The following is a 25,770-nucleotide window of genomic DNA, read 5'->3' on the forward strand; positions in this document are numbered from 1 at the left end:
CATTTATGCTAGCTGCAGTTAATTTCCTGTGGGAGACGAGATACTGGCCCTATCCACCGCTGCTTGACATCTATTTTTTTTTTTTTTTTTTTTTTTTTTTTTAGGGTTTGAAGGACGAGAGTTATACCTCAGTAAAATATCACTTTCTCATGCTTCTCTTAATTTTAACAATTTTCTCCATGAGCAAAAAAACCAGCTAGGGAAGGCAGACCAAAAAAACAAACCAGGAAGACTTTCCCTAAAGTGAATCAATTTAATGTAGGAATTACTCCACAATGTCCCCTCCCGCCAAGTTCCAGAGGTCTGACACCACCTCAGTCATTTTAAAATAATACACAGTGCTCTTTCCAGGCCATGTTTATTCAGTTATTTTTAGTATACGGAAACTGTAGCTTACGGGCCGATACAGTACAGTGCTGCTGCTAGGTAGAGGTGAAGGAAGCGAGTGTGAGGGGAGGGAAATGGGTATTGTACCTACTGACAGAGGGCGTTGTAGGCCGGGAGGACGGATGCAAATTTCAGTTTTCGCGCAGGGCGGCAGTTTGCATACAGCCTTTCCCCATTCTGCAAAATGATTTGCCAGATTGTTGGTTACTTTCAGGTCTATCCAGTACCAAGCGGTAAGAAGAGCTGCGTTAGTGCCCGGGGCACCCGCGGTTGCCGCACGCAGTGCAGCTCACCTACCACTCGATCCTGAACAATAATTTTATGTAAATGTAAACCGCGTCTAAGAATGGCCCGTGAAGCCTTAGGCCCGCACAACCCATTTTACTGGATAGAGCGCCTATACAGTATCCTGGGTGCGCGGGCCTAACGCTTCACGCCACGCTGGTATCTGTCATTTCAAATGTCATTTGAAATGACAGATACCAGGAAGTCGAGACTGCTAGTCCCCCCTCCCCTCCTCTCGAAGCAGGGCGCGAAAAGCAGCCTTGCTCCGGGAGGAGGGGAGAACCTGACAGCGGCGAAGCAAAAAAAAAAAAAAAAGCAAAAAACCAAAAGCAAGTCGCTTCGCCGCTTCACTGTCAGTGTCTCTTCTTCCCTCCTCCCGGAGCAAGGCTGCTTTTCGCGCTCTGCTCCGGGAGGAGGGGAGAAGAGACACTGACGGCGGCGAAGCAACTTACTTTTGCATCCCCGATCGGACTTACTTTTTTTGCAGCCGTCCGGCCATCTAAGAAGGTAAGTCCTATCGGGGATGCAAAAGTAAGTTGCTTTGCCGCTGTCAGTGTCTCTTCTCCCCTCCTCCCGGAGCAGGGCGCGAAAAGCAGCCTTGCTCCGGGAGGAGGGAAGAAGAGACACTGACAGTGAAGAGGCGAAGCGACTTGCTTTTGGTTTTTCGCTTTTTTTTGCTTCGCCGCTGTCAGGTTCTCCCCTCCTCCGGGAGCAAGGCTGCTTTTCGCGCCCTGCTTCGGGAAGAGGGAAGGGGGGACTGGTTTTTTTCGCTTTTTTTTTTTTTTGCTTCGGGAGGAGGGGAGAGGACTGGGGCTGCCCCGGAGACCGGCACCCATGATCGCGGTCGGGGCAGGTGAGCGGGGCTGGGGGAAAGCTTGCCACCTACCCTTACCCCTGCCTCTACCGCAGGGGTCAGGGTAGGCGGTAAGTTAGCAGGTTAAACGCGTGACAAAACGGCAGGGAAAGATAGCGATAGTCGGGGCGCGGGTTACGGGATGCTAGGGAATAGCTAATTCGCTCGTTTGCATGCAATATCCATGCCGCGTACGGAAGGGGTTGGCCGGGGATTTTAGGAAGCGGTAGGAGTAGGTTAAAGTGGATTTGGGATCGCAGGAAGGGATAACGCGGCCGGAAAGTGAGTAAAACGCGGCTTAGGAGCAGGGTAAACACGGCCGCACTTTACAGGATAGACCTGTTTAGGAGGGAAATGGAGAATCTGACAGCACATGAAGCTCATCCAGTCTGTCCAGTTTACTTCCTGCTGCAATGCCACCGCTCCCACGCCACACCCAAGGGTCCTCTGTGCTTCTCTTCCCCAGAGCTGTAGCACCATTCTGTTCTGTACCTGGGAGTTTTTGTCAGTATTTCTTTACAGGTCTATCCAGTACCAAGCGGTAGGAAGAGCTGCGTTAGTGCCCGGCGCACCCCCGGTTGCCGCACGCACAGTGCAGCTCACCTACCGCTCTATCCTGAACAATAATTTTATGCAAATGTAAACCGCGTCTAAGAAGGGTCCATGAAGCGTTAGGCCCGCGCAACCCATTTTACTGGATAGAGCGCCTATACAGTATCCTGGGTGCGCGGGCCTAACGCTTCACGCCACGCTGGTATCTGTCATTTCAAATGTCATTTGAAATGACAGATACCAGGAAATGGGGACTGCCAGTTCCCCCCCCCCCCCCTCCCGAAGCAGGGCGCGAAAAGCCGCCTTGCTCCGGGAGGAGGGGAGAAGGGACTGGCAGTACGAAGCGGCGAAGCGACTTACCTTTTGCACCCCACTCCGGACATCGGCGGACCTCTCCTGCCTCCAGCTGCTCGCAAAGATGGACGCCTGCAAAAAGTAAGTCGCTTCGCCGCTTCACACTGTCAGTCTCTTCTCCCTCCTCCCGGAGCAAGGCTGCTTTTCGCGCCTTGCTTCGGGAGGAGGGAAGAGACTGACAGTGTGAAGCGGCGAAGCCCCGATCGGACCTCTCCTGCCTCCCGCTGCACGACTTACTTTTTTTTCCAGCCGTCCGTCCCGGGGAAGATGGATGCCAGCACGGGGGGAAAGCGGCCCCTGTGCATGCAATTGGCCACTCAAGACGTGACGCCAAACGTTGTGACGTCACGTCTTGAGTGGCCAATTGCATGCACAGGGGCCGCTTTCCCCCCGTGCTGGCATCCATCTTCCCCGGGACTGACGGCTGGAAAAAAAAGTAAGTCGTGCAGCGGGAGGCAAGAGAGGTCCGATCGGGGCTTCGCCGCTTCACACTGTCAGTCTCTTCCCTCCTCCCGAAGCAAGGCGCGAAAAGCAGCCTTGCTCCGGGAGGAGGGAAGAAGAGACTGACAGTGTGAAGCGGCGAAGCGACTTACTTTTTGCTTTTACGTTTTTTTCGCTTTTTTTTGCTTCGGGAGGAGGGGAGAGGACTGGGGCTGCCCCGGAGACCGGCACCCGTGATCGCGGCCGGGGCAGGTGAGCGGGGGCTGGGGGAAAGCTTGCCTCCTACCTTGCCTCTACTGCAGGGGTAAGGGTAAGGCGGTAAGTTAGCAGGTTAAACGCGCGACAAAACGGCAGGGAAAGATAGCGATAGTCGGGGCGCGGGTTACGGGATGCTAGGGAATAGCTAATTCGCTCGTTTGCATGCAATATACATGCCGCGTGCGGAAGGGGTTGGCCGGGGATTTTAGGACGCGGTAGGAGTAGGTTAAAGGGGATTCGGGATCGCAGGAAGGGATAACGCAGCCAGAAAGTGAGTAGAACGCGGCTTAGGAGCAGGGTAAACGCGGCCGCACTTTACAGGATAGACCTGTTATTTTGTTACTGTTCTGTCCCTGCCTCACTCTCCTCTTCTGTCCCGGCTTTTGGTTTCATGCCTTAGAACAAAGAAACTGCCTCTTGACCATTAACATTTGGATTACAGACAAGAGCTTCAGATCCCGATTCATTTTATTTATACATAAGACATTTTACCTTTGAGCAAATCTTGAAACCGTGCTATGCTGAAAAAGTTTGTAAATGCTTTGGAGGCTGGAACAGCAGCCACCTGCACAACTTTGTCCAGCAGATTCGCAGCGAATAAGAAATGACACATTAGTGCAGTACCACTGGAAACTCTCCAGCAGGTAACCTGAAAGGGTTAGGTTTTTGTTTTAAAGAGAAACCTATCTTAAAGAAGAGAAAATGCTGTCATTTTACCTTGTCAATTAAACGGGAGTCCTTTCATCAGCTGGGTGTGGCATCTTTTGTAAGGGATTAATGAAAAAAAAAGTTGTAGAATGTGAATTTGAGGCCTGTGAGGGTTGGAAAACTCTCATACTACTTCCTTTTAAAATAAATCCAGGGCTTCAAAGACTCAGCACTGTGTGATTTATATACAATAAACGTTACAGGATTTTCTCTTCTATCTCTTTTTTTTTTTTTTTTTTTTTTTGTTTTCGGGGCATTAACATTCATTATTTATTAGGAAAGTGTGTGGCCAAAATTTTTGGTTTGGTTCATTACATTAATTTCTGCCCATTTTTTTTTCAACTGAATTTCATTTCAGGGGCTTTGGTTTCTTTGTAATTTATTGTGGAAAACAGCATGTGCTTTTTTTCTGAAATGAATGGGATTAAAATCATGGTGGTATAGTTTAGATTAAACAAAACAAAATGGCCATTTTCGATTTGGATTCCTTATTCGTTAAAAATGAATGCACATCCCTAGCTACTTGTATATCGTGATTCTGCTGAATGAGATCATTCAGGTGATTCCTGCCCAAAGAAGTTTTAGAGCACAGCATGGTCAATTAAAGAATTTACAAGGGAACAGTGAGCCAAAATATATATTACAAAATCCCGATTAGATCATAGTGAGATTTTGTGGTTGATTCCCCAAGAATGTGTGTAGGAAAAACCTCGTGTCCTGGTCCTGTTGCAGGGCCCTGGAGCTGTGAAGCAAGAGTTTGTTTACCGCTGCCGAAGCCCAAGAGAGAGGGAGAGTAAAGTAAAATCAATCCCTCAGGGACACACACCATAAATCCAAATAATAAGTCAATAAAATGTGGGGTTGCCAACTGGCTCTTTCTGTTTTCTTGAGGACAGCCTTATTCAGTCCAGCTGTTGCCCCATATTATTCATAGAAATGATGGCAGAAGAAGACCAAATGGCCCATCCAGTCTGCCCAGTAAGGTTTGCACTTTATTTTTTTTTCTCATACTTCTGTTAGTCTTGGCTCTTAGTAACCTTTTGGTTCTATTTCCCTTCCACCCCCACCATTAATGTAGAGAGCAGTGTTGGAACTACATCTAAGTGAATATCTAGCTTAATTAGGGGTAGTAACTGCCGCAATAAGCAAGCTACACCCATGCTTTTTTGTTTACCCAGACTATGTAATTCAGTCCTTGTTGGTTGTTGTCTGTATATAGATCCACTTTTCTTCATTCCCCCTGCTGTTGAAGCAGAGAGCTATGCTGGATATGTGTGAAGTATCGGACTTTCTCCCTTGCCGTTGAAGCAGAGAGCTATGCTGGATATGTATTGAAAGTGAAGTATCAGGCTTATTTGGTTTGGGGTAGTAACTGCCGTAACAAGCAAGTTACTCCCTGCTTTTTGTGAATGCAAATCTTTCTACATTTCCTCTTGCCGTTGAAGCTTAGAGCATTGGAGTCGCATTAACCGTGAGTATGTTTATTGAATAAGGGTATTATATCCAGGCAGTAGCCGTCATTCCCACGAGCCACCTACTCTTCATTCACGTCCTCTAGACTTTATGGATCCACAATGTTTATCCCACGCCCCTTTGAAGTCCTTCACAGTTCTGGTCTTCACCACTTCCTCCGGAAGGGCATTCCAGGCATCCACCACCCTCTCCGTGAAGAAATACTTCCTGACATTGGTTCTGAGTCTTCTTCCCTGGAGTTTCAAATCGTAACCCCTGGTTCTGCTGATTTTTTTCCAACGGAAAAGGTTTATCGTTGTCTTTGGATCATTAAAACCTGAAGTCTGTATCATATCACCTCTGCTTCTCCTTTCCTCCAGGGTATACATATTTAGATTCTTCAATCTCTCCTCATAAGTCATTCAATGAAGACCCTCCACCTTCTGGTCGCCCTTCTCTGGACCGCCTCCATCTTGTCTCTGTCTCTTTGGAGATACGGTCTCCAGAACTGAACACAGTACTCCAGGTGAGGCCTCACCAAGGACCTGTACAAGGGGATAATCACTTCCCTTTTCTTACTCGATATTCCTCTCTCTATGCAGCCCAGCATTCTTCTGGCTTTAGCTATCGCCTTGTCACATTGTTTCGCCGACTTCAGATCATTAGACACTATCACCCCAAGGTCTCTCTCCTGTTCTGTGCACATCAGCCTTCTCCCCCCCCCCCCCCCCCCCCCCCCCATCGAATACAGTTCATTCGGATTTCCACTCCCCATAAGCATGACTCTGCACTTCTTGGCATTGAATCTCAGCTGCCATATCTTCGACCACTCTTCCAGCTTCCTTAAATCCCGTTTCATTCTCTCCACTCCTTCTGGCGTGTCCACTCTGTTGCAGATCTTAGTGTCGTCCGCAAAAAGACAAACCTTACCTTCTATCCCGTCCGCAATGTCGCTCACAAAGATATTGAACAGGAGCGGTCCCAACATCGATCCTTGCGGCACTCCGCTTAACACCGCTCTCTCTTCAGAGTAAGTTCCATTTACCATAATACATTGTCTTCTGTCCTTCAACCAGTTTGCAATCCAGGCCACCACCTCGGCACTCACTCCTAAGCTTCTTATTTTATTCACCAGCCTCCTGTACGGGACTGTATCAAAAGCTTTGCTGAAATCCAAGTAGATGACATCGAGTTCTCTTCCTTGATCCAATTCCTTGGTTACCCAGTCAAAAAAGTCAATCAGATTTGTCTGACAGGACCTTCCCCTGGTGAATCCATGCTGCCTGTGGTCCAGCAATTGTTCAGACTGTAGATATTTCACTATTCTCTCTTTCAACAGCGACTCCATTACTTACCGTCCTGCCTTTGTGATAGAATTAGTTGCTGACTACTTTATTTTTCTTTTCTCAGCAGTTATTAAAAAGTAGAGATGTGAATCGGAACCGGAATCAGTTCTGATTCCGGTTCCGATTCACATCGTGGTTTTTTTTTTTCATCTGGCCCGATCGCGGGCCACCCGACCTTTTAAAACTAATCCCTTAGATTCCCCCACCCTCCCGAGCCCCCCAAAAACATTTTACAGGTACCTGGTGGTCCAGTGGGGGTCCCGGGTGCAATCTCCCGCTCTCGGGCCGTCGGCTGCCACTAATAAAATGGCGCCAATGGCCTTTGCCCTTACCATGTGATAGGGTATCCATGCCATTGGCCGACCCCTGTCACATGGTAGGAGCACTGGATGGCCTGCGCCATTTTTAAAGATGTTTAGGTAGAGGGCAAGGCGTTGATGCATAATTCTTACCTTTGTTTTTTTTTTTCACAATTGAGCTGACTCTACACGTGGTGGGAAGGGGAATGGATGGGGGGTCTGCTGAGACCCCGCAGGGAGGGGGGGAATTTGCACATTGGGAAGGGGTTTTCTGGGCCTCAAGGCCCTTTCAGAAACAGGCTGGAGGCATCAGGATCCATGTTAGCATTCCACTGCCTCCAGGGAAAAGTTAGCTACAACTCCTGAATCATAGATAACTTTTTAGGAAATAATGCAGCTTCAGGAAGCCATGTTTACTTTATTTGCATAGGATTACCTATGCGTTAGCTGCTGTACATGTATTAGAATAATTTATGCATGCAAAGCAATTCATTTCAATAGGGGGTGATTTGTAGGTGAAAATATTGTGCAATTTTGCCACACTATGTGAGTTTCATGTGATAATGGCTTATCATTACTTAGTAGATGAGGCCCATAGTTTGCAGTTCTTATTTAAGGAAAAGGAGTGAAATGAACTTTGCTGGATAACCTGAAATGCTTCTTTGAGCTCTGGTGATAGAAATAGCACTAAATGCAAATTTCTGTGCCAGAGGCAGTTCATGCTGCTGTTAGCAAGTCAGAATGAAATGGATTCAATTACAGGGAACCAGTGTTAAGTTACACTAAGATTTGTTCAGTTAAAAGCTGTCTGTATTTGATATTATACTTTCCAATGCTGGTGCTATGATGACATTCTAGGATTAGTGAGGAGCATTTGGAGACCGAGCCAGTGGCAGCAATGTGCAGGTGCCCCAGGTTTTGGCCATGGGTTGGGTCATATTTCTACATCTTCGGCTTAGGTTGGGGTATAGTGGAAACCGTACCTTGCTATGAGGCTGATATGTTTACATTTGCAAATGTGGTGATGTGTGAAAAATGCTGATTTAATGCGATTACACATGTTATTGGTGCATGTAATGTGCAATATTTTGAGTTGCTAATGCAGGTACAATTTATATAAAATAGATTGTGAGCTGAAAGATTATACAAATCAGCTCATTCTCGATGTTTGTGGCTCAGCATGTGCAGGCCCATGCTTTTGCATGAAACCTAGGTAAGTTTGCTTTTTATTTTTAGTCTGCCTTTGCATCTTCAGTACTGTGTGCAGTTCTGGTTACCGCATTTCAAAAAAAGATATAGAGGAATTTGAAAAGATACAGAGAAGGGCAACTAAAATGATAAAGAGAATGGAACAATTTCCCTATGAAGAAAGGCTAAAGAGGTTAGGACAATTCAGCTTGAAGAAGAGACTGCTGCGAGGAGCTATGATAGAGGTTTATAAAATAATGACTAGAGTTGTTTATCCTTTCAGAAAGTATAAAGATGAGGGGACACACAATGAAGTTACTAGGTAATACATTTAAGACAAATAATAGAAAATATTTTTTTACTTAACGCATAATTAAACTCTGGAATTCAGTGCCAGAGGATGTGGTGAAAGCTGTTAGTGTAGCTGGGTTTAAAAAAGGTGTGGACAAGTTCCTGGAAGAAAAATCCATAAACTATTATTAAGGTGGAGTTACAGAATCTCCTGCTTATCCCTGTGCTAACAGCATGGAATCTATATACCCCTTGCGATCTTGCCAGTTACTTGTGGCCTGGATTGGTCATTGTTGGAAACAGGATCGTAATGGACATTTTGGTCTGACCCACTATGGCAATTCTTATGTACTTATGATTTTGTATAATATTTACTACAAAAAATTGCCCCAAAATGCAATTTTCATGCTATGCAAATGACCTGCTATAAAAAAAAAAAAAATTCTTAGTTAGCGGGCCATTCCCACCTCACTCGCTGCAGATTAGTACAGTGGCCTTTGTGATTGAAAAGCAAGGTTGGAGACTAGAGATGAAGGCACCATAGAGTTTGCCATAGGGACAAGCTGGCCCAATCCTGGTTCTTAGCTCCCTTCCATCATCGGACTTGTAAAACTGGATCCACAAGATATGGAGTTTGTTGGCAGACCCGTGCAATGGGGGCACTGACAGGTAGGCCTGGACGAGAGGGCTGTCCCTCCCTTTGTGGCTGAAGAGATTTACAAGGCCTAAAACATATCTCATGTTTTCAGGGTGCCTTTGCCTCTCTAACTTCTCCTATGACGGGCGAAGGACTATGCTGAAGAAGTGATGCAGCAATTGACATGGGGATGGGGCAGCTCCCAATTGGGTCTGGAAGCATAAAAGGTGGAGGAACGTTTCTGAGAGAAGAATACAAAAGATTATAAGGTCCTTGGGAGGGGCTTAAAAGCCTTGTGAGAGATTTTATAATACATGTAGAAGTAATGCACCTTTAGAGCAAGGCATTTTCTTCTTATTAATGGCCAGGCTTTCCCAGCAAGGCACCAAACACCTGTAAGTCCCTCTGGGTCAGTCATCTCTGCTTACATGCAGCATCCATGCAAGTGACTTGTCCATACTGCCAACATTACTTGAGATGTAAAAGAAAATGTGAAATCCAGGTTTGATCAAAAGGGACTATGCATGCAGCGCAGCAGCCTGCCATGATCTGAATCAGAGCATCTCTCTCATAGCTCTTACTGTACTACATGAGGCTTTGGACCATTCTGTTGTCTTGGCTTCCACAATATGTTCAGTGCTGGTAATCCCCACTAATCTCTTTAAAACAGGACAACACTTGATGTTGGAATACAGGGGGATAAACATTTTTTTAAAAGGCCAGGACTAGCCAAAAAGTCATTTATTGAACCAGGTGGGAGCTATGTACTGAGTATTGTAGGGGGATAACTTGGTTAGGCTGAAAGAAAAGCAAAAACCAGGTGCCTTGCGCCTAATACTCTACTAGTGAAATTGGACTTCTAGTCTGATGTACCAGTCTTAGAAAGAAAAATTGGAGTCTAAAACATTGGGATACCTTTCCCTAATCTTGTTCTTTTACCTTTTTATCTTATTTTAGGATTATTAATTGAATTCAAAGGTTTTCAATATTACACTGGGCAACAATGAAAGGGTTACTGACCTAAAAAGGTCCTACTCTGTGGTATCTTGATGTGCTGAACACGAATATGACCATGAAAAGTTTTTATTGGCTCTCGTTTTGAAGATATTTAATATAGTTCACTTTCTATGTTTAGTCATGTAAATTTATCCAGTAGGACTGTAAATAAGCCTAGAATGATGTAATATTGCATAATACCATCATGCACACATCAGCCAGAGTTTAATACATCATTTTCTGATGCAATGCAGTTCTGCTGCCATGCTGCTGCTGAGTAAGCTGATGTCAGCAGTGTACTATATGAAGCCCAGTCAGAAAGGGTGAGCATTTGAAATATTCATGCTGACTGACTACTGCTGGACACTCTGCAGAGATGCTCCCGAACAGGTGTACAAGAGACAAGCAAAGAAATCTAAGACGTAGTCTATGACTTCATTTTTCAAACGGTATTAACCGTAGGTCTCCTACTATTGGCATACAATTCAAGATGTAATTATTATTGCATATTACAAAAAAACTAGAGCCAATTTTGCATTTTCACAGTCACATTCATGTTTAGCACATGGAAATTTATAAGAATTGACTAATTTCATTTCTGTAACATGACTTTTGTGAAAATTTGTTGCCCAGTGATATTTATACTTTTACTTAACATGATACTTTGTTTTAGGCTTAACGTTTTTACTCCGCTATACCTTTTAGTCTAGCAGCTAATTTATATAACTTATATAATTTTTCTGCTTTTATTTAGTTTTTAGCTGTTACTATTTTTAACAAAATAACGTACTTTCTTGCTTGTGATAATTTGTAAACCGTTGTGAAGGCCTTGCTGATGTGATGGTATAGAAATGCTAATAAACTAAACTATATAGAAAATCAATGAAAAAGATGATGTAGTGTATGAGCTCTGGAGACCACATGGGTCCCCCTTCTTCAAATACCATCATTCTTGATCTTTGTTACTGTTTGACCTTGCAATGCATGGCAGCATCTGCTCTGTCCTCTATGTGCTGAGTGTGTCAAGCCGTACCTACTACTTGCTCAGGTGGATTGTCTAATACCATGGGTGCATACCACAGTGTACAAGCACATGGTTATGTTACCTCTTCTCCAACAAGTCAGCAGTCTGTTTGGTCAGGAGGAGGTTAAGAGACTTGCTGAAAGTTGTGTACTGAATGCTCCAGAGAGGAACTGAATGAAAGCTTCAAGCCTCACTGCGCTTTGCTGTACCTGCTGTGGTTATTCGGGTAACTGCTAAACTCCTCACTTCTGCCTGTGACCATGTTTGGGTATGAACTATGCACCTCAATAAAGGGCCATAGGCTTTTATTTATGAAGAGATTTTGGCATAGCTTCCAGTTCAGTCAGAACCGGTCTACCTGGCCTATGGCACCGTGAGTCTTCATTTGCAACTACCTCTGTTTTTTTTGTTTTTTCCCCTCCTGTGTTATGAAACGCAGAGCCACCCCCTGGCCAGGGCTCACAGTCTGGTACCAGATGCATCCTGAATCCAGCTGTCAAGTGTCACCACTAAGCAATCGCCAAGACTCCCTCCTGTCTGTGGGTTGGGAATGCCGCTGCCTCCTCCTCCTCAACATCCATATCTACCCCAGGGAATGGAAGATCTGGCCTGGGCATCAAACTCGGATTCTCTCATTTTATCTAGCATTGTTTTCAACCATGCTCTGGCCATTCAATGTGTTTTCCATCATTTATTTATATTCCAGGTTAGGATTTCTTTATTTCTTTTACGTTCTGCACCTTTTTTTTTGGGATTAAATAGTACATGATTTGTTCTTCTGAAGTCATCAGAACCACAGAAAATCCTAACTCTTCAGCTGTGCTAAAATCCTGAGACAGAGGAGACCCTCATTCTTGCATTTTCCAAGTGGTCCTGGACAAGATTCTTATGATGAGCTCATGCAATTGGTGGCAGAGAGATTATAAGAAGTGTTTTGACACAGCCATCCAAAAACACGTAGTTCTTTATGTTTCTTTGTTTTGTTTTTTTTAAATCCTGTCGATTCTTCTTTATCATTTTATTTTCTTTCTCTAGTTATTTTCTCCTGATGGAGCAAACCAAACTTCCCAGTAGAAGCTGACCCTTTCAGTACCACCCTATGACCAGTAGAGGTCAAACTTGCATGAGACAATCCAGAATGCGCCCGACCCTCGTTGACTTCGGTCAAATGGAAGGACGGAACCATAGACCCAGCCAACGAAAACACAACATCAATGTAATGTCCCTAACAAGTTCTTTCTTCAGTATTTGTCAAGGCTAGTATTAAGTGTTTGCTGTTCTCCTCAGTGACTGATTTATGCTTTCTCCTAGGCACCATTGGTGCTCCTGCAACTCTCCCCACCCACCCCCTCGTAAGGTTAGAAAAAAGGGAGCAGGAAATCTAAGGCGCAGTCCCAGTTTCCTGCAGCAGGAATTAGAAAAGTCTGACGTGTATTGATGAACATTTCCAAACTTGCTTGTCTGTAGAATGTATTTAGTTTATAGGGTGGATCCCCCCCCCCCCCCTCCGTCCCTGTCTATCCTTCCCAAAATGATTCTCCTTTTACCCCTCCCCTCCTGTTCCCTGCAGCTGGATAAAGAAAGGCATGGCTGGAAGGCAGCAGCAATTCTTCAGCCAGCCTTGCTGCCCCAGATGTTTGCTGCCCCTGGCACAGGCCTGGGGTGCCCGTTGACCAGTCCAAGCCTGGTTCTGCTGGCAGAAAGCAGGTCGCTGAAGTCAGATGCTGCGACGTATGATTCGGAGGGCGACCAGGAGAAGTACGTTGCACTGAGTCAGGAAAAAACCACTCTTTAATGTCATTGCCTCCCTCCATAAGCACACATGCTATCCAACAGCGCTGTGCTCACAACTGAGCATCTGAACACAGCCAGTGCTGTGGGTCGATTGGCAAGGGTGGCCAAGTCCGGTCCTCGACAGCCACATACAGGCCTGTTTTTTGTAGGATATCTACAATGAATATGCATGAGATAGATTTGCATGCACTGATACGATTGTATGCAGATCTATCTCATGCATGTTCATTGTGGATATCCTGAAAAGGTGGCCTGTTTTGTGGCTCTTGAGGTCCGGAGTTGGCCACCCCTGGTTGAAAGCTTTTCTGTATTTAAGTTACCGAGTCCTGTATAAAATGAAACCTTTAGTTGACTGGAAAAATAAGAACATAAGAAATTGCCATGCTGGGGCAGACCAAGGGTCCATCAAGCCCAGCATCCTGTTTCCAACAGAGGCCAAACCAGGCCACAAGAACCTGGCAATTACCCAAACACTAAGAAGAACCCATGCTACTGATGCAATTAATAGCAGTGGCTATTCCCTAAGGGGGGGGGGGGGTCCTTTCATTGTTAAGATTCAGTTTGCTATGATTCATTAAGAACAGGTTTTGGCTGAAATAAGATTACAGACTTTAAACTGAGCACAGACTTGGCTATTTCTAGGCCAGAGTGGGGTTTTTGGGTTTGTTTTTTTTCCTTTTTTTGTATTGCTTGAAGATTAGGTTTCCCATCTTTTGTTTTGTAATCCATTTACTTCCAGGACTGCTACAAATCTTAATAAAGGTCATTTCTATGTTTCTATCCTGAAAATAGATGTTCCACATAACTCTCATTTGTGGCTCTTTGGCCTTATTCAGCCTCCTCTTCCAACTGATGATGTGGGGTGTTGTGCCTTTCTCATGAAGGCTGGCTTGGTGGGAGGAAAAGTTATTTTATCCTCATGGGTTGGTTCTGCTAAACCTCAACACTCACTCTGGTTTAACCTATTTGTGAAACTGTTTACTTTTGAATTTCTCTCTGCCAAAATGAGTTCCCGTAAAAACTTTCATATCAGAGACTTTCTGTCTCCAGGTTTTCAGCAAGCAAGTACATTCTCCTGAATTGCAACAAGTTTTCCAGCAGGGATAAGAAGATCTCTGTGGACATGGATAAGGTAGTTCTACTTTGCGAGTTAGTCACCATTGTATTGTACAGACTCAGTAGATCTGTGCTCTAGATATTATTGCGTGTCTTAGTCTTTCCAGACTGGTGGGTGGGAGGAATGGGTGGTTGTAATCTGTATTCCATTTGTTCCATAATGCTCAAGTTCTCCGCTTAATATTATTGTATGTTTACTCTGTTGTTGCATTGTTAAAACTTTAATAAACATATTGAACATAAATGTGGAATGGAGGAAAATGTGGTGGAGGCCACATTGTGTCTGCCACATGGAAATGAGGGTAGTCCTCCTCATTAAGAACATAAGAAATTGCCATGCTGGGTCAGACCAAGGGTCCATCAAGCCCAGCATCCTGTTTCCAACAGAGGCCAATCCAAGTCACAAGAACCTGGCAATTACCCAAACACTAAGAAGATCCCATGCTACTGATGCAATTAATAGCAGTGGCTATTCCCTAAGTAAACTTGACTAATAGCCGTTAATGGACTTCTCCTCCTCATTGCAAGGGAGACCTCACAGACACCAAATTTAAAGGTTAGACTACAGTTCAGCTAACAAATTTGCCTTACAACAAAAAGTAGAATGCATTCTAATAATTCACTTTCAGGAAAAGACTCAAAACGTGGCTTTTTATGAAAGCATTTCCTGACCTAAACTGAACCTTAATCAGTCTTTGACCATTCACTCTGACTTTACCTTAATATAGCAATTAACTCCACAGCATTAGGGCAATTCGTTATTACCTCAAATGCATTGATAGGCATATATGTATCATATGTATTTAGTTTAAAACTCCTGCTTCTTTTCTCTGTTCCAAGTTATATTACTCCCTTGTTTTATTGTAACTGCAACCCTTAACTTTCACTTGTATATTGTTTACTATTACTACTACCTTTATAATTTGTTATTTATTGTTATTTATGACCTCTTGTTACCTCCTCACTTGTTAATTGTAAACCGACATGATGCGATACCCATCGCGAATGCCGGTATAGAAAAACTTTAAATAAATAAATAAATAATAAACAGAAAAAAGAAACCAAGGCTGGAGGGGGGTATCGTAACGCTGACAAGAGGGGTTTAGGGTTTGCTTCCATTTACCGTAGGCATTGCAGGGCGGGGAATGTTTCATTTCTCGTGTTCAGACCTGCCCACTGCCCAGCTTCAGAATTCTGCACTGACCTGACCTTGAAACCAAGTCACAAATGTATTTAGTCCAATTACTTCCAGGGTGATGGACGGCTGGCAGAGATTTCTGGCAGATGTGGGAAGTTGCTAAACTGGCAGAATTGGCATATGCTTAGTGCTGCTTCATTTCCATTCTGGAGGAGGAATCGCGGGTAAAGGCAGCAGCAGTGCAAACATTCAAATGAAGGGCCGCTAAGTGCCAGTTTTGGAGGAGATGTGTGGGGGATCTATCTGAAAGGTCCAAGAATGGGTGAGAGAGGAGCGTTGTCCTTCCTCCGAGAGACTACATGGGCAGAATTCACACCACTCGGGCAGCAGGGATGAGAGAAAGGGGCTCACGTGTAGGGGGAAAGAGATGACACTCCTTTCTTGTTTCCCTCACATTCTTCCTATCACTTTTCCTAAATGTTCTCCCTTTCCTTAAGGAATAGATTTCTCCCATTTATCATCAGTGCCTGCAGCCCTCTTGAAAGTAAACTATTATAGTAAGGTCGCTACTGTCGTAAATCCAGCACCCTGACACCATCACTTCAAAGTGTGCACTGGACTGAAGAGACACCAAGGCTGGGCAAGGATTCATAATCAATCAATATTACACTCCTCCCAGTGGCAGTGAGAAAAGAAAACAGAAAAGGTGCATTCATTAACCGTGATGGTGTGCCAGACTTCAGAAAATTTTGGCCAATAGCTGGTTATGCATGCCCTCATAAGCAGTCAGCAGGGTACCACAATTCTGCCAAATTCCTGAGCTGTGCAAACAGCTGAAAATCTGCAGCTATGTTACGGGCCGCATTTGGATGCGCGTTTTCGACGCGCTAGCTTTACCCCTTATTCAGTAAGGGGTAATAGCGGGTCAAAAATGCGTGTCCAACCCCCCCCCCCCCCCCCCCCCCCGAGACTAATAGCGCCCACAACATGCAAATGCACGTTGATGGCCCTATTAGTTATTCCCGCGCGATTCAGTAAGTAAAATGTGCAGCCAAGCCGCACATTTTACTTTAAGAAATTAGCGCCTACCCAAAGGTATGCGTTAATTTCTGCCGGCACCAGGGAAGTGCACAGAAAAGCATGGCGATATTAAGTCGGAGGTCCCAAAAGTTAAAAATAGTCAAAAAAAAAAATTTAAAATCGGCTGGTGGCTCGCGGGTTGAAAACCGGATGATCAATTTTGCCGGCGTCCGGTTTCCAAACCCATGGCTGTCAGCGGGTTTGAGAACCGACGCCGGCAAAATTGAGCGTTGGCTGTCAAACCTGCTGACAGCTGCCACTCCTGTCCAAAAAGAGGTGCTAGGGATGCGCTAGTGTCCCTAGCGCCTCTTTTTAGCGCCGGCCCTAATTTTAAAATTTTGTTTTACTGTATTGCTCGCGCAGGAAGAGAGGGTGCTCGCCTGCTCTCCCGTGAACTTTACTGTATCGACCTGTTAGGCCATTTACCTTACGCTGTAAAACGAATTTCTGGTCCAATTCTGGGGTGAATATTTGCTTCCACCTGCCTTGAAGATTTACTCCTGTGTAAGATTTTTTTTTTTTTTTGCATACCTTCAAAACAGAAATGATTATAGATTATAAAATATTCCCTGGTATGAATTGAAAAGGGCATGGGATAGTCATTGCGAATCTCTAACTGCTAGATATTATAAATGAAGAAAGGTGGGTACATGAGGGTAATCTGCACAGATTGGCAGTTATTACCCTTAACAGAAAGCATGGGGGTAACCTGCACGGAGCTACAGCTACTACCCTAAATGGAGGGCATGGGGTAGCTACACAGATTGGCAGCCACTACCCTGAACAGAAGGCATGGGAGCAGGAACGGCAACTACTACCATGAGCAATTTGCTAGGCAGACTGAATGTTACTATGTATGTCCTACCCGGATTAAAATAAAACCCTTGTCTTCCAGTAGAATATTAGGTAGCGCCTGAACATCAGAAGCACCTAGGTGGGAGCTGCACAGTCAGAAAAGAATACAAGGCAGGATGAAGAACCATGAATGTGTCTAGCACAGAATGTGAACATTCCGTACAACTGGGGTCCCCTTGCTACACACATAACACTATCCTACTCCGTTTAAACAAGATTTTATTTCCTTCTGCATTCGCTCCACTGCTTTAAATTGTACAGCAGGATGTCAGAAAGAGTCCAGTGAAAATAATACATAACTACAGAACATGCTAAGGCACTCATAGCTGACTCCAGACTGTAAAGTAAAACCCGCTTCTCATCAGCCTCACTAGACTGAAACCCCTACCCCGAGCTCAACGCATGCGGCATGAGTAGCAGGCGCCCTCCGAGCAGGGAGAACGCAAACACCAACTCAGCCTCTGAGGCCGTGCTACCAGCAGGTGGCGCCGCGGGAGCAGGAAGGCGGAAGCAGTAGCTCCCCACGTGACGAGTCGGAAGTAGTTTCCCCCATGTTGAGGTTGCCTGACAAAGCGGAAGTAGTATCTCCCATCTCGTTGAGGGTGGCGGAAGTAGTGTCTCTCACGTGGGTGGTATCCTCTCCTCGCTGTGGAGCATTTAGTACTTGTGGGACGGCGACCCAACCCTGCGCAATAGTTAAACCTTCCAGAGGGTGAGGGGAGAAAGGGAAGGCTTGAAAATGCTTCTTGGAAAATTATGTGAAGCTTCTCCTCTGGATTGCACCGTGCAAAGGCACAAATGAAGTGTTAGGCATAGAAATAGCAGCAGGGATACGTTTAGGGCATAGCTTAAAGCCGCAAAGAACGGTGTAGGGAAGGGTAAGCCTTTTGATGAAGGGCAGGACTTGGCCTTTAGAGCCTCTTTAGTTGTTTGAGGTTTGTGTTGGAATGTTTGCTAAATCTCCAGCATTTTGCTTTGGTTATTCTCAATGTGGGGGTTGCTTAACAGACTAGGAGGTAAGTAAGTATATAATAATTCTTTCTGATCTAGCAGTAGCCATTACATGCACAGTCATTGGTATGTAGTACTACAAGTAATTTATTTTACATTCGTTTTGATAGGGAAGTAAAAGTGGAGAAAAGAAGGCAAAGACATGATGATCTGCACAGTGAAGACTATATGGAATTGGCCATATTTTATCTGGAAGACCACTAGATCGTTTCTTGCGTTTAATGATAAATGTTCTTTTCACTCAGTTAGCTTCCATTTTAAGGAAAACTGTCTATCTCAGTCCAGGTCACTGGATGATAAATGGATTAAGAAAGATGCCAGGGCTACCGACAGCACTCAATTTCAGACTTCAGAGGATGGACAGAATCTGAAGAGGGAGCATAGTCCCACCAATGCGAAAACATCTCAGTCATATCACTCCAAAAAAAACAGCAATGCTCCAGGACTTTATCTTAAGAATAATGCCCAAAGGCTGATGAAGGATGTTCGGAAGGACCAGGGCCCACCTCCCAGAGCAAACATTTCAGAATTTAGGTACCTGAGGGATGATGATTTTGTTAAGAGAAGGAACAACAGTTGCAAGGAGGGAATGGGATCAGACAAAAAGAGCAAAAACTCTGAGATTTTGTTTGGCATTGCTCCCTGTTACATGGCCCTCATGCAGTCAAGAAGAACTTTTCTGAAGTTGTTTCTGAAATCCACTCGCAGCCGGCAGAGGCCAGAAGTGGAAGCTGCTTGTCAGAGAGCTGAAGCCTGTAACATACCAGTGCAGCTTGTTTCCAAACAAATGCTGGATTCCCTCTGTGAGGGTCGTGTCCACCAGGGGATGTGCTTGGAAGCCAGCCCTTTGCATTATGTGAGCTTTGATGTAACTCCAGATTCTGAAGCTGTGAATGAGACGCGCCCAAACCAGCAATGCCTGTGGCTGGTGTTAGATGGCCTTTATGATCCCATGAACATGGGAGCAGTCCTCCGTTCTGCTCACTTTCTGGGAGTAGATAAAGTGATCACTAGCCAAAAGAACAGGTATGGGATTGTTTGATTTCTCCTTTGGTCACAGAAGAGCAAAGTGATGGGATGTTCAAGATGTGATGAATCTGCAGATAATTCATTTTTTTTTAACTCTGATAAGAATGTAAGAGTTATTACTCTTGTCAATTCTTATGTTTATAAGAATTTATGAATATAAAGAATTGCCAAGATTTTGTTGGACCATAGTTCTGCTTGCCTAGCATCCTGTTTCTGACAGAGGTAAAGTGGGTGGTGGTAGAAGTGTGTAATATGCAGGGCATCTGTAAAGTCCACCCCCGACACACCCGCCCTTTTTTTTGGCAATCATGGTTCAGGACTGCATTGAACCCAGGGTAACATTCCTGACTGTGTTTAGTATCCTCTGACCCACTCACTCTCCATATGTTTGTTTAATCCCTTTTTTAACCTGATTACACTTTGGGCCTCCACCATCTCCTGTGACCTTTTGCTTATGTGAAACCTACTGTCTGCTCCGTTCCTCAGGTGCCACCTAGTTTTATTGTGCTTTGACATGGAGTGTACTTCCTTCTGTGTTTGTAATTTTTCTGTTGTGTCTTCACAGCTGCCCCCTCACTCCTGTAGTCAGCAAGGCTAGTGCTGGAGTTATGGAAGTTCTGGAGGTTTACAGCACATCCAGTCTCCAGGAATTCTTGAAGGTAGGAGCCCAGCTGGAGCTTTTAAGTAAGTGCAGCCATGAGATGCATTGGGGGTTTTCCTCTCTAGTGAGCAAAATTTATCATAAGGGTCCTTAAATTCTTTCATTTACTTAGAATTAGTTTAAACTGAGCCTGTAGAGCAGACAATTGTAGGGCTGCCTATTCTGATTGTTCTTATCTTAGCTAACCAGGGAACATATTAGTAAAATAATGTTTATTAGCTGCATATTCTACCCGTGCCCCAAGAGCTTTTAACTAGTACTGATTTGCAAGCCACTTTCCAGAGTTTGGCCATCTGAGGGCAGCATTGTCCAACTTTTGCACAAGGTTTTGCATTCCCTGGTATTGTGCAAAAACTTGGAAAGAAGCTCATGCAAAAAAAGAGAAGGAACATGATGAGCCATTCTTGTTTAATTGGCCTCTCTGTATATCTCTGTACACTAGGCATGTCTTTATGACAAGTTTTAAGCAAAGCTTGCAGGGGGTGATTATAACATCTTTAAATACAGTTGCCAGAAGCTAAGTCTGGGAATAGAACCCGAGTCCTTTCACACGGCAGAGCACAGCACTGTCAGGCTGCCTTCAGGCTAAACTCTTGTCTGTATGCATAGATGTAAGCTTTTCTTCCTTTTCTCTTTCTTTCCTTTTTCAGGCTAAAATAAATCAGGACTGGCAGGTCATAGGAACTACTGGGAAATCTTACACACGGGATGACGAGGTTCCTGTTATCAGCTGCTCAGAATTTCTGTGGGAGGAGCCTACACTGTTAGTTCTGGGTATGCTGAATTATCTAATGGTTTTCTTGAGATTGGGTGAGGAAGGGGTGCGTTTTCTGTGTGACATTTGGGAGACACTCAGCAAATAAACATGCCATTCACTGAGACCCAGTAGTCGTTGTGTGGGATTCATGTTGCCAGAGGCTTGGCATATGAATGTCTGTATCTCTGCATTAGTGCCACTGTCCTAGACTTGCAAATCAGTTAGATGATGCTTGACCCAGAGCCATTACTAAGCGATTGCCTAGGACAGACGAGAGTACTTTCATCCCATCTCCCTCCACCCCTTCCACTCTTATTCCCAGTCCTATTTCCTTCTTGCTCCCCAACCTAGATGGTAGGAAGTGAGCTACAGTCTTCCTGGCTGCCAGGGCATTCATTTCAATCTTTTTATTTTGGTGCCCTCTCCCTGTGGCTTTGTGCTCTGGGTGACTTCCCCTCTCACTTCTGGTGCTGTGACCTCATTTCATACAGTGTCTTACTGCCATCTAGTGTTGGGGATGTGTAGGACAGGCCAAGGACTGATTTCACAGCATGGGAAACCTTCCTTCACTGCCATAAATTTAACGCCAAGGGCTTCTGAAATGCAGCAGAATCCGCTGGAGGACTGTACTTTGCACTGCAACAAGATCCCAAGGTGCAGCCATTCCGGTAGGAGTCACCTTGTGCGTATGGTGGGTGGCTTCTTACAGACTCTCAAACCTGCATGTCTTGCAAATGCTGAAGCCCCATTGGAGCTGCAAGAAGAGTTGGCACGGTTCAGTCTATTACTGTGGGCGAGTCTTAAGCTTAGCCTCTGCTTGTGCTGGTGGCTTTCACACGTGCTTATTTAAATGATTGGCAGGAAATGAGGGCCGTGGCCTCTCCCCTGAGATAAGAAGCTTGTGTCGCTCGCTGCTGACTGTCCCGTCAGGAAGAGAGATGCAGATGGGGATGGAGTCCTTGAACGTTTCCGTGGCCGCAGGTAAAGATTTTTTTTTAAACATATACAGAATAGCGAACTCACAGAAAGGTGGGACTTGAGGGCTTTCTGGCGGTCGTATCATTCATCCCCTCTCTCCAGGCAGGCTACTTGGCACATTGCCAGAAATCAGTCTGACCTGAGGTAGATTTGTTGCTCTGTTTGCAGAGTGCTTATTAATATGGAGGTAGCACATATGCTTCCAATCCTGATAGTGATAGCATTAATAAAGTATTGCCCCCTGTGCGGGGGGAAAGGTGAAGGGTTCACAAATATTTGATACATATCCTTTGCAGTAATCATACGGTCGTCCAAATAAAAACGCAAAGCGGAGGTTTCTGTAACCAGATTTCCTTTGAACTGTATGCAGGGATACTTCTGCATCAGATCTGCAGCCAGAGAGTCAAGCAGTGAGGCCTGGTTCTCGGGGTGAACTTCAGGACGTGCAGTACATTGGGCTTAAGTGATGGCAGTCTGGACTGATTGGTGCCTTTTGTACGAAGGAGGAAGACACTGTTTCTAGCACACCTCTGGTGGACCAATTCAAGTTGAGAGAAAGCAGATGTTAAATGTTTGGCTGTATCTGGATGGAAGAGCTATGCTGCACTGCTCAGCTGAGGGAATCAGCACTTGGCCACTGGGGCATCGGAAGAAGGGATGGGGAGGATTTGATCCTTGCTAGGATGAGTGCGGATCACCACGAGAAAGAGGACCTGGACATCTCTTTACATTAAGGTTTATGCGAGTGTTTCGGTGTACAGTGTTTTATAGTGCGTAGACCGCTGTGTATATAGGACTGTGATTTCTGGGTAACAAAATGAAGAAATGTTAGGTTCTGAGAAGGCTGTGGGACCAGCCCTGAAACTGTAATTGATTTTATCTCTCCACCCCACCAGGGAAGATTAAATATTATTTTCTACCTGCGCTGAGCATGGTGGTGTAATTTATTAAGTTGGGCTTGAGCAGTTCTGTTAGTCCTTCTAGTCTGACACCTCTATGAGGCCTGCTGATCTTGTCTCATCTTCGTACTGCTCTGTCACTTAAATTCAGTTGTCTGTCATTTTTTTTTCTTTTCAAATAACTCTGTGCTGCCTCCCTGCTCTCTCAGCTTGCCTTTCAGGCTGTCATGCAATGGCACTTGGTCACCTCTCTCATGCCGGTCTTCACGCCCTCGGGCAAGTCCTGTGGGAGGATGAGAGAAATTACACATAAGAAAGAAATGCATCAAAGGCTGCATGAAATCTGCATGTTGGGGAATAGGTTAGGGCGCGCACTCTCCATCTTGGCTGTGCTGTCACAGATGGCATCATATGTGGGCACAATGCATGGCCCAATAAGATGCCATGCCATGTGGAATCATCTGTTCCTTTGTTCTAAACATGGCAGCTACCAGGGGCACATGGGGGAGCAGCTTAAAGCATATAAAATACTCCACTTTCATCCCATGGTGCATGTGTCTCTGATACTAGGGATGAACTGGGAACTGGTCTGGTTTGAAGGTGTGTTCTCTGCACATTGAATTCAGAAGATATTCATATGCTAATCACCAAGGGGTTTTTCTGTCTAGTGTTCCTCGGGCCACCATTGGGAGCCTTTAATTACTTATTTTTTTTAATATAATTTTTGAGTGAGAACAAGCAAAACAAACAAGGATCAATGTAATCTCTGAATAGTATTATTACAAATATGTAGTAAAACACCATTGCTTACACAATGCAGAAATATTTCTCACTCTATTTTAGTGTTTATTCCCCCCTCAGAAACAGACCCACCCCCTCATAACTGCATGCTTCATACAGATCACATACACACCAGATCTGACTATATATAAAAGACCTAGTTGGCTCTGAGTTTTTGCCACTAAATATCCAAGCCTAAACCAGCTTAGATATTGTTTCCCATAAAACAAAATAACCCCTTAGATATAACAGTGACTGATGGCCCAGCAACTCTCCGTCTTAACAATGCCATAGCAGCATGAAGTATCATAGCTTCTTCACACACTCTAAAAGAAGGAATCTCATCATTGTGCCAGTAAGTCAAGATCCCCTTTTTTTTGCCAATATAATGGAGACAGCTATAGAGTGTTTTCCACCTTTCGGCAGGGAAATATTACGATCAAACACATGTAAATAAAAATGTTTTCCATCCCAAGGGATCACTTCCCAATATTTTTTTCTAGTATTCCACATTTGTCCCCGAAAAGCTCGCAATTTATAGTATTCCGTGAGAAGAGACGACTGAGGGGGGATATGATAGAGATGTTTAAAATCATGAGAGGTCTAGAACGGGTAGATGTGAATCGGTTATTTACTCTTTTGAATAATAGACTAGGGGGCACTCCATGAAGTTAGCATGGGGCACATTTAAAACTAATCGGAGAAAGTTCTTTTTTTACTCAACGCACAATTAAACTCTGGAATTTGTTGCCAGAGGATGTGGTTAGTGCAGTTAGTATAGCGGTGTTTAAAAAAAGGATTGGAAAGTTCTTAGAGGAGAAGCCACTGCCATTAGCAATGGTAACATGGAATAGACTTAGGTTTTGGGTACTTGCCAGGTTCTTATGGCCTGGATTGGCCACTGTTGGAAACAGGATGCTAGGCTTGATGGACCCTTGGTCTGACCCAGTATGGCATGTTCTTAATGTGTCTGTAAGATAACTATATTTTAAACATTTATCAGAACACCACAACTGCATCCGCGCACCTTTATTCCCAGTGACATAAATTTGGTGTAACAATTTAAACTGAATTTCTCTCAGGGTCGCTGGAAGTGTCAAACTATTTATTTATTTATTTAGAAACTTTTATATACCGGTATTAGTGGGGACATCATACCGGTTCACATAATAACTGAAAGCTTGGAAAATACATTTCAACAAGGAGAATGTAACTGGGCGGGGGTAAACCAAAAGGCAGTAGGAAGGATAGAGAAAACAAGAGAGAAAACAATAAACAGCAGTAAACAATAAACAGCAGTAAACACTTGTATCAGATCCGCTTCCTTTAATAGAACACCTAGGTCCCCGCTCCACTGATTCACAAGCTTATTTAAGTAAGGGGGCCATAATTTGTTTTTTAAGAGACATAATCCAAATTTGAATTGCATTGAATTTAGGCACAGTTTCAAAGGAAGTTTCTTCATCATCAGTGAAGGCGATATTGCTGGCGATACCTCCTCATAGCTGAGTGCTATAATGTCTAATTTGCAAGTAAGCATAAAATGTGATTTAGGTATACCCCATTGTTCTTGCAGCTGCTGAAATGTGTAGAGAGTTCGCCTCCAAGTCAACAAGTTGCCTAAGACAAAATAAGCCCTTCCTTTCCCAGGAGTGAAACACTGAGTTCTCAAAGACCCATGGGGAAATTCTTATTGCCCACAAATGATAAAAACAGGGAGACATTGCAAGCTTTATTTGACCTCTCTCTTCACCACCTCCATGCTTTCCCAAATGTTTTGATGCAAAAGGCAGCAGGATGTAGACGACAGACTAAATCTCTAGGGTAGCGTAACAAAGTTAAGATTCCTATGAAACCAAGCAGCCCAATCCTGAACATATCGCAGTAGACACGCCACATTATATATAAACAAGTCTGGAACATCCAATCCCCCCTTCCCTTTTTCATTTATCAAGGTGTCAAGACCAGTCCTTGCATGCTTATTGTTCTAGATAAAAGTAGAAATGAGGGGAAACGATATGGCCATGAGTCACTAGCCGCTACTTTGCTGTGCTCTGTTGCTTTCATTATTTGTTCTCCTATATTTGCTATGGCTCCAAAAAGGAAGGAGAAAACTAGGGTTTTTCACACCGAACCCTCGTTACCTGGTCAATAGACTATTCTATCCTTTGCGTCTTCTAGGAATTCTGTATTGCTCAGGGGTGAGTTCTCTGTTGAAGTTGCTGGCGATGGAGCGTTGGTGCTTCCTGGAGACGAGGTTTCCCTCGGCCCCAAGAACTGATTCCTCCACCGTCTGAACGACACGTCTCTTCTGCTGCAGCTGCAGAGATGCCGACAGATTCATTGGTGCCGGCGTTTGCGTGGGTGGGAGCTGATGAGGTTACAGCGTCTTCTATTCCAGCTTCAGTGGTGTCTGATGACTCGGCTGTGGTTGGTCCCACTTCTTTTCCTTCTTCCTCTGAAGGTGTTGTAGCAATAAGAGGGTTGGGGACTTGAAATTTTGATGTTGCCTCTCCATCAGCGGTCCCAACTCTGTGGGAACCTTTTCAGAAGCCTCAGAAAACCAGCGGTTATCACACTTGAATCTCTTTGGGAATTAAT

At 44.5% G+C, this 25,770-nt stretch overlaps 1 protein-coding gene across 4 annotated transcripts; it reads left to right on the forward strand.

Annotated features, from left to right (window-relative positions):
• The first annotated feature begins 2,838 nt into the window (after positions 1-2,838).
• Positions 2,839-22,414, forward strand: MRM1 (mitochondrial rRNA methyltransferase 1). 4 transcript variants are annotated; one of them, XM_029613164.1, is made up of 9 exons: positions 2,839-2,867; positions 12,107-12,287; positions 12,642-12,829; positions 13,916-13,997; positions 18,176-19,091; positions 19,660-19,753; positions 20,406-20,529; positions 21,374-21,493; positions 21,861-22,414. In XM_029613164.1, exons 5-9 carry the CDS (start codon positions 18,208-18,210, stop codon positions 21,902-21,904), a joined length of 1,266 nt encoding a protein of 421 aa, XP_029469024.1. In that variant the 5' UTR covers positions 2,839-2,867; positions 12,107-12,287; positions 12,642-12,829; positions 13,916-13,997; positions 18,176-18,207; the 3' UTR covers positions 21,905-22,414. The 4 variants fall into 4 exon arrangements, with proteins under 4 accessions (XP_029469024.1, XP_029469025.1, XP_029469023.1 ...); XM_029613165.1 differs by lacking the exon at positions 12,642-12,829; XM_029613163.1 differs by lacking the exons at positions 2,839-2,867; positions 12,107-12,287; positions 12,642-12,829; positions 13,916-13,997 and adding an exon at positions 17,621-18,070.
• Positions 22,415-25,770: the final 3,356 nt, after the last annotated feature.

The sequence above is a fragment of the Rhinatrema bivittatum genome, chromosome 8, assembly GCF_901001135.1.
Source record: "Rhinatrema bivittatum chromosome 8, aRhiBiv1.1, whole genome shotgun sequence".
NCBI lineage: Eukaryota > Metazoa > Chordata > Amphibia > Gymnophiona > Rhinatrematidae > Rhinatrema > Rhinatrema bivittatum.

Excerpts from the sequence above, each read along its gene's own strand:
- MRM1 (XM_029613164.1), top strand. The coding sequence starts at position 18,208 with ATGATGATCTGCACAGTGAAGACTATATGGAATTGGCCATATTTTATC. Across the intron at positions 20,530-21,373 it reads GCCTACACTGTTAGTTCTGG|GAAATGAGGGCCGTGGCCTC; the intron begins GTATGCTGAATT and ends AATGATTGGCAG. Across the intron at positions 21,494-21,860 it reads GAACGTTTCCGTGGCCGCAG|GGATACTTCTGCATCAGATC; the intron begins GTAAAGATTTTT and ends AACTGTATGCAG.